The 8,244-nt window shown below is 35.6% G+C and overlaps 1 protein-coding gene across 1 annotated transcript in view; it reads right to left on the bottom strand.

Annotated features, from left to right (window-relative positions):
- PIBF1 (progesterone immunomodulatory binding factor 1) overlaps positions 1-8,244 on the bottom strand; it is a 311,116-nt gene that overhangs the window by 188,657 nt on the left and 114,215 nt on the right. Inside the window, exon 10 of the mRNA XM_006882728.1 lies at positions 6,485-6,650. Coding sequence (XP_006882790.1) covers positions 6,485-6,650 — 166 coding nt within the window. The remainder of the gene's footprint in view (positions 1-6,484; positions 6,651-8,244) is intronic.

Consider the following 8,244-nt stretch of genomic DNA (forward strand, 5'->3'; position numbering starts at 1 on the left):
GAGAGAGAGTTCAGTTGGCCTAGTGGACAGAAAGTGATGCTACCAAGCCAAAGGTGGGTGACTCTAAACTGCGGCCCTCAGGCCTATTTTTAATTGTTTTTGGTTAAATATTCTTCTAACTTGTATAGCCCTGGTCTGTCCACTTGCTGTACAGAGGCAACTCTGGTTGCTGTAATGTTGAACACTATGACACTGATGTATCAAATGTGATAATGGTTACCCATGGTGGACAGTGTTTGGTGGAGCTCCTAGATTAAAACAAGCTTGGAAGCAGGAGTGGCATCGACTTCCAAAATAGCTTGCCTCCAGAAACCCTATGAATCTGGAGAAAGGGTGAAAGCTATACAAGTATTCAGGTCTTTTGTTCATAGGGTCACTATAAATTGCCTACAAATCAACAGTACTTAACAACCACAACAGCACAGTCAAGAGAATGGTCTCAGTTTTTTCCATCAGCACTTATTTACCCTAAAAGGGGTCTGGGTGGTGCAGTGGTTAAAGTACTCTACTGCTAACTAAAGAGTAGAGAGTTCGAGTCTATAGCCCCCGCCCCCACCCCCGATGGAAGAAAGATGAGCCAGTTGGTTCCATAAAGATTTACATAGACCTGTAAGTCAGTTCCATGGGACAGTTGGACTCTGTCCTTTCAGGTCCCTATTAGCTAGAATCTACTAGATGGATTTTGTTTCATTTTTATCACTGTTTTAAGATTTATTTTTATCATTGTTTTAAAATTTATTTAAAAAAAATTCCTATTTTTGTTGTTAGGAGCCGTTGAGTTGAATAAAACTATTGCAACCCAATAAACAATAGATCTAAACCTTGTCCAGTTAAAACAAGCTTGAAAGCAGAGGTGGTATCCACTTCCGAAATAGCTTGCCTCCTGAAACTTGGAGAAATACAGAAAGTTATACAAGTGTTCAGGTCTTTTGTTCATAGGGTCGCTATGCGTCGTCTATGACTTGTTGATAAAAACAACTAAGGGAGCTCTGGTTGCCTACTAGCAAGAAGCTGCACTGCAATATCTGAGGCACATGGTTAAAATCCACTAGATGCTCTGCTGGAAAATGAGGGGCAATCTCCTTCTATATCAGTCAGATTCGATTTGATAGTACACACACACACACAAATTAGTAAAAAAAATCCAAAAAACAACTATAAGAAATATTGTGCCATCCACAGAATATAGGCTGTTATTAGTCTTCCTCAAATTTTGATGCCATATTCTTCTTCATATAATGGAGCTGCTTCAATTATTTACTCAGCATGAACTGAAGAATAGGTATGGAAAGGGTCCAAACTTGATGTACACCTTTCTTGATTTTAAACCACACAATATACCCTTGGTTTTTTTATAACAATGGCTTTTTAGTATATATATATATATATGTTTTACATGAATCCAATTAAGTGCTCTGGAATTTCAATTCTTCTCATGATACTCATAATTTATTATTATTATCTACACAATTGAATGCCTTCGCATAATCAATAAAACAGAAGTAAAAATATTTCTGCTATTTTCTGTGTTCAGACAAGGTCTATCTGGCACAAACAAAAGAAATCACTTGTTCCACAGCATCTTCTGAATCCAGCTTGGATTTCTGGTGGTTTCTCTAGTCATTTCTCAGTAATTTTCAGAAAGATTTTACTTGAGTGTAACATCAATGATGTTGTTGTTGTTGAGTATTACAGAGTCAGAACCGATCCACAGCTGACCCTCCAGAGGGTTTTCAGAAGCAGTTAATAGGACAGAAGGAGATTGTCTGTCCTTCTCCTGCACAGCAGCTGGTGGCCTTGAACCATGTGGCTTCAGGACTATAGTGCGGCTTCTTGTCAATAGGCCACCACAGCTCCCTGAAACATTAATGATGCTGATTGATAATTTCTGCATTCTGTTGATGGATTTGTTTTAGAATGGGAACAAATACGGCTTTTTTCCAAGTTTCTTGGCATAGACTAATGAGCTCGTCCAGGGCTGAACTTGCTTGTTACAACATATCACATGATATTCCATCAATTTGGGGAGCTTTATTATTTTTTCCCCCCATTTCCTTCAGTGTAGCTTGGATGTATTCCTTCAGTAGCACTGGTTCTTAATCATATGCTAATTCCTGAAATGATTTCGTGTTAAGCAATTCTTTTTTGGTACACTGACCCTGTATTTCTTACATCTTCTTTTGATACTTCCTCTGTCATTTAATTTTTTCCTATAAAATTAATCAATATTGTAACTCGAGGCTTGAATTTTTTTTTCTTCAGTTCTTTCCACTTGAGAAATGCTCACCATTACTCAGACGGTACAATCATACAGAACATGGGGGAGACCTGAAGCACTCACTGAAGATCAAAGACAAGAGTCTTCAATACGAGTTACAGCTTAATATTAATAAAAATACCACTGGATCAATAGTCAACATTACGATAAATAGAGGAAGAACTGAAGTCGTCAATGATTTCATTTTCCTTGGATCCACAAATAGCACCCATAGCAAGAGTCAAGAAAGCAGATATATTAGGCAAATCTGCTATCAAGGACCTCTTTAAAGCACTAAAGAGCACTTGTTTCAGACTAAGGTGTGTCTGAAACAAGCCACAGTGTTTTCAATTGCTTCATATTAATGCAAAAGCTGAACAATCAATAAGGAAGACAGAAGATGCGATGCCTTTGGACTGTGCCACTGGCAAAGAGCACGGAAGATAAAAGAGGCTGCATAAACAACCTTCTGTCTTGCAGGAAGCATATCCAGGGTGCCCCAGAGGTAAGGATGATGAAGCTCACCTCACACACGTTGAGCATGCGATCAGGAGGCACCAGACTGCTGACAAAAAGCACCATTTGGGAAAACAGAGGGTCAGTGTGAGAGGGGAAGACCCTCAAAGAGACAGACTGACACAGTCACTGCTAATATGGTTTGAGCATGGTGAAGATTTTGAGGATGGCACAAGATAGGGCAGAGTTTCCAACTGCTGTACACAGGATCACTCTGAGTTGTAGTTTACTCAACAGTACCAAACAACAACAACGAAAGGATACGAAAGGCTAGAAATGCTATTTTAAAAAACTTTATATTAAAGAGCTCATAAAAATACAGTTCCATTGATTTCATTATCCTGAGTTCTCCACAATTAAAAATCTTTAAGCACTTCTTTCTATAATGACGTGATTAAGTACTTTCTATAATTAAGATCTATTTATAATTCTTAATAGATAAAAATCATAATGTAATTTTTATGTAATTTACTCATTCCCCTTTCTTTAAATTAATTCCATCAAAACAAATTCTAAAAGTAAATCAGATATTATTCCCTTCAGTAGCCTAACCTTTAAATAGATGCCTTCGGAAACTGAATAAAGAAAAGGATGGGAATAATACTAATAGAATGATTACTACTGTCTCGTACTGGGTCACGCACACACACAACTTGGCATTTTACCATTGTGTCTTTTTTATTCAGGTGGTCTGAGAATGTGTTTTTGTATATTGTAGAAATGCATTAATGCATTACAAGAAAATCACTAGTGAAACAATTTGCACTCAGCATACTGAGATGTAACTCAGTACCAATCTCACTGCTGACACTGGTTAATCTGTGACATTTATTAATTCCCCTGCCAGAAGCGAGGATTAGTAAGGGGAGTGTTAAAGGACCACTTCATTGCTGATTCTTTCCATTTGTCCCTACTTCCTCCAAGAAACACGTTACAGAAAGAAAACGTTCAGAAATTAGTATCTAGGAAGATAACGAATCAATCAAAATCTTAAAGAAGGGCTCTTCTGTGAAGTACATTACAGAGAGATTTTAGGAGAACTATTAACTTTAAAGATACATTTTAAACTTCTCTCTTCATAATGTGAAGAAAACATCTGCTTTGGGATGGCTCCCCATACATCGGGTACCCCATTGTGAAGAATTCCTTTTGAGGATGCGTGAGTCTGAGTGACTGCTAGGTCAGTCCAAATTTATTACTATTTCTGAAAAGTCAACGCCAAATTTAGGTACTGGACTTGGGAAAACTCAGGAAAGAACAACATATGAATATTTATCTTTAAACATGAATGCATTAAATAGAATTGATTTTAGAAATACATTAACTATCACTTTCTTTAAATAATAGTTAAAACAGTGAATTATCAGTTGTAAAAGAAAATATCAGCTGTTCAGCTGTGCTAGTCACACCGTAAGTGCTAAATATACACACTTGGCTAGTGGCTACTGAACAGGGCAGTGCAGAAAAAGAGCATTTTCATCATCACTGAAAGTTCTATTCAAAGCAGGGAACTATCAGTCTTTTAAGGATAATGATTGTTTCTTATTGAAAGTTGTATATCTAATCAGACCTCATATAGTACTTATTGCATTATCTGATGACTGGTCAAAAATTACCAAATGCTATCAAATTCCATGAACTGTGAGTCTGACTCTGGCTAGGTATGGGGAATATACTGATCATTTAAAGGCCCAATCTTTGTCATTATGAAACTTTTAGTTCAACAGAGAGAATGAACAAAATAAAAATTACCCATAATAGTACAAGAGAGAAATAACTTTAATATTTTTATATATTTCCCTCAAGTTTTTCTTACTGGATATACTTATGGCTTTTTCTGAACATGTAACATGTAGAGAAAATCAGGCAAATGACATTCTTATGTTCTTCACTTAAGGATTTTTCAACCGACCAAAACACATGGCTGTCAAGTAGATTCTGACTCCCAGGAACCTGCAGGAGGCAGAGCAGGGCTGCTTGGAAGGGCTACTGAAGGTTACAAATCTTACCCAAGCAGACTCTAACCACTTTCTCTTGGGGAATATGGTGGATTCCAACGGTTGACCTTCTGGTTAGCAGCCAAGCAGTTTAACCACTGCACTACTAGGGCTCTTTTTGAATGAGCATGTCCTCTAAAACTAAATATTCACAAACAGGACTGCATGCAATCAAAAAATGCATGAACATAACAAAAGAAATTCTTTCTATGGACTGACAAATAAGTACCTACTATTTGACTTTTAAAGTTCAATAATTTACTATATTAAATAATACTCTGATAAAAACCATTAATATGTTTATATGCATCTTTTTAGATAATATCCTTAAGAAAATAGTGTATCCATTTTTTAATGCTTTTTTAGACAGATCACCTTATAACACTCTATAACAGCTATTAGATTTTTAAACTGCATGTGATTTCCCATTGAGGGGTGTCCTGGATAGCACATTCAAAACAAAGAATTATAATGTAATAAATAATTATTATGTAAATAATTTAAAAGTTAAAGAATTCAAATTTACATGTCATTGATTATTAATGAGAATACGCTTTTTTAATCCATTTACTAGGAATTTGCATTTCTTCTTGGAAATTATCCATTATTTCTTTCCACAATTTACCTGGAGAAGGAAGGAATGTTTTTCTTGATTAAAGAGCTTTTAAAATTTGAGTTAGACACTTTCTTATATGTATAAAAATATTCTGCACTTCCCACTTTAATGTCACTTGGACTTTTTAAATAAATGGAAAGCATCCTTTTTCCTTGCTGTAATTAGTAGACAGATTGTCTCAAAACTAGTATAATAAAAAATTTCATATGGATTTATTGCTACAGTTTTATTTTTTACATTTAGTGAACTTTGATAAATGTCAATAGTTGTAGAGGGGCTTTAGGCCTTCTGTTCATAGGGTCGCTATGAGTCGTGATTGACTCGAAGGCAATCAACAACAACAACATAGCAATTCATTTGAATTTACAAGAATATGGATCAAACTATTTTGTTCTAACTATTGAGATTTTCCTATCACCATCATTTACTGTCCCGTCCATTTCTTCTCCACTAATCTGAAATATGACTTTTACCTCAGTAAATTCTTAAAATGTGAATCTGTTTTCTGAGTTTGTACTACTTATATTCTTTCATTTTGTTTTAAATATCTTTACATAAGATATAAAATTTTAAGCGGTATATGTATTTTCTCTCATGAATGAAAAAGAATTCTTTAAATATATTCACAATTCTTTCATATTTTTTCTTTGACTTTCACTAGAGAATTATACTTTTTGGGTTAAAATAGCATATTGACCTCTAATTAAAAGTGAACATATTATTTGATGAAGATAGAAAAATACGTAATATTGAATGTCCCTTTTCATAAAGATGAATATCCCTTTTCAGAAAGATTTCTTTATCTATCTCAGTAAATTTTGACAATTTTTTGTTATTCATCTTATATTGTTTATATTTAATATCCCAGTAATTGTGTATTTTTGGTTGCTATTGTGTCTATGAGCTTCTTCTTTCTAATTTTTAACAATTTCTGTTTTGAGGGCATATAAAGTTCTCAAATCCATATTTCCTTTTGTGTGTGTGCAGGGCAGTGCTAACTAGTACAGGGACAATAAACTCAAAACTACAGAGTCCTCAAACATAGAAGCTTACATGCTATGATAATAAAAAAAAAAAAAAGAAAACTTGTACATGTACCTCTAATTTTTTCTGGTATTTCTCACATTCCAGTTGGCACTGTGCGAGATTTCTTGCAGTTTCTTCTTGAAGAAGTTGGACACGCTCACACTCAAAAGACTTTAATTTACTTTGATGGAGAAATTCCGTCACTTTACTTTCCTCACTGAGTTGCATTTCTCTGTATCTGGAAGAAGAAAACAGTTATGCAAGTTCTTTCCAAAGAAATAAATCTCAGATATCTATACAAATATAACGTTACTTCTGGCTCCCTGCTCATCATTTTTATACAGATAATGGTGTATCAAATCAACAGAGCTTTCAATTAATACTTTAGATAACCTAATGTATGGAAATAGGAAAACCTGAGGGGACACACCAACTCAGTTAATTTTCTCCATTATTCTATTATCTTCCTTTTTTCTATTCCAGAATAATTTCACCTATTATTATTATTATTATTATTATTCAGGAGTTCTGGTTGCGCTGCCAACTCAAAGGTTATTGTTAGGTGCTGTCGAGTCGAGTACAACGCATAGCAACCCTATGAACAACAGATCTGAACCTTGTTCTATCCTATGCCATCCTCACAGTTCCACTGCAGCAGTCAACACATCAATCCACCTTGCTGAGGGCCTTCCTTTCCTTCGCTGACCCTCCACCATTGCCAGCATCATTTCCTTCTCCAAGGAACAGTCTCTCCCAGAAACACACCAAAAATATGTGAGGCAAAGTCTAATCATCCTTGCCTCTAAAGAACACTCTGGCTGTACCTTCTCCAAGACCTATTTATTCTTTCTTTTGGTAGTCCATTGGAGGGATGTTCAGTGCTCTTTTCCAACATCACAGTTCAAAGGCATCAATTCTTTCACCATACTCATTGTCCAGCTCTAAGATGCTCAGCAAGTCATAGGAAAGACCTCGATCCTCAAACTGACATCATTACACATTAATAATTTGGAGAGGTCCCTAACTGCAGACTTTTCCAGTGCAATATGTCTCCTGATTTCCTGACTGTTGGTATCAAGGTTGTTAATTGTGGATCGAAATAAGATGAAGTGTCTGATATTGTCATTCTCTTCTCCATACATGATGATGTTGCCTATTGGTCCAGCGGTATGCATTTTTTTTTTTACATTGAGATGGGAACTCAAAGGTAGGCGGTTCAAATCCATGAGCTGCACAGCAAGAAAAAGACTGGCAATCAATCTCTTCCTATGTGATTTATAGCCTCTGAAATCTGCTGGAGAGTCTGTTATCAGTTGCTTCCAACTCAACAGCAAATAACATTACTATTATATGTGTAGGTCACTTAAAATTTAAGAAATAAGAATGAGTTTCAGTTATATTGCTTAGTAATGTTTCATAGGCCTGCTTAATTCTTTAGATTGTTTACAAGTTTGCTATTTTTGCTCTAAGTCTAAAAGAAAGCTAGGTGGAAAATATGGCATGAAAGATGTACATTACAGAACAAATTGTTGAAATACTGGTAAAAGAAATTGTTACCTTTGTAAGATTGTACATATTTGGGTACTAAAAGGGAAAATATTGTGGAAATGGCAAGATAAATAAAGAAGTACAAGTAGTCTACCATAGAGTAAGGTAGGAGAATTGTCTTCATTCCATGAGTATAACTTGTATTAAAAATGTGTTCTTTCTTTGTTTCCAGCTGGGAGCTGGGGCCTGTCAGTCCTGTCAGCCACGAGGACCTGATGTGGGCCACCTTGGCCAAGTGCCCTTCAGAGCCACACTTAAAGCAAGTGAGTGGGAGCTTCCTCTCT

Source organism: Elephantulus edwardii, unplaced genomic scaffold, assembly GCF_000299155.1.
Source record: "Elephantulus edwardii isolate Elephantulus edwardi_28Jun2011 unplaced genomic scaffold, EleEdw1.0 scaffold00023, whole genome shotgun sequence".
Classification (NCBI taxonomy): domain Eukaryota; kingdom Metazoa; phylum Chordata; class Mammalia; order Macroscelidea; family Macroscelididae; genus Elephantulus; species Elephantulus edwardii.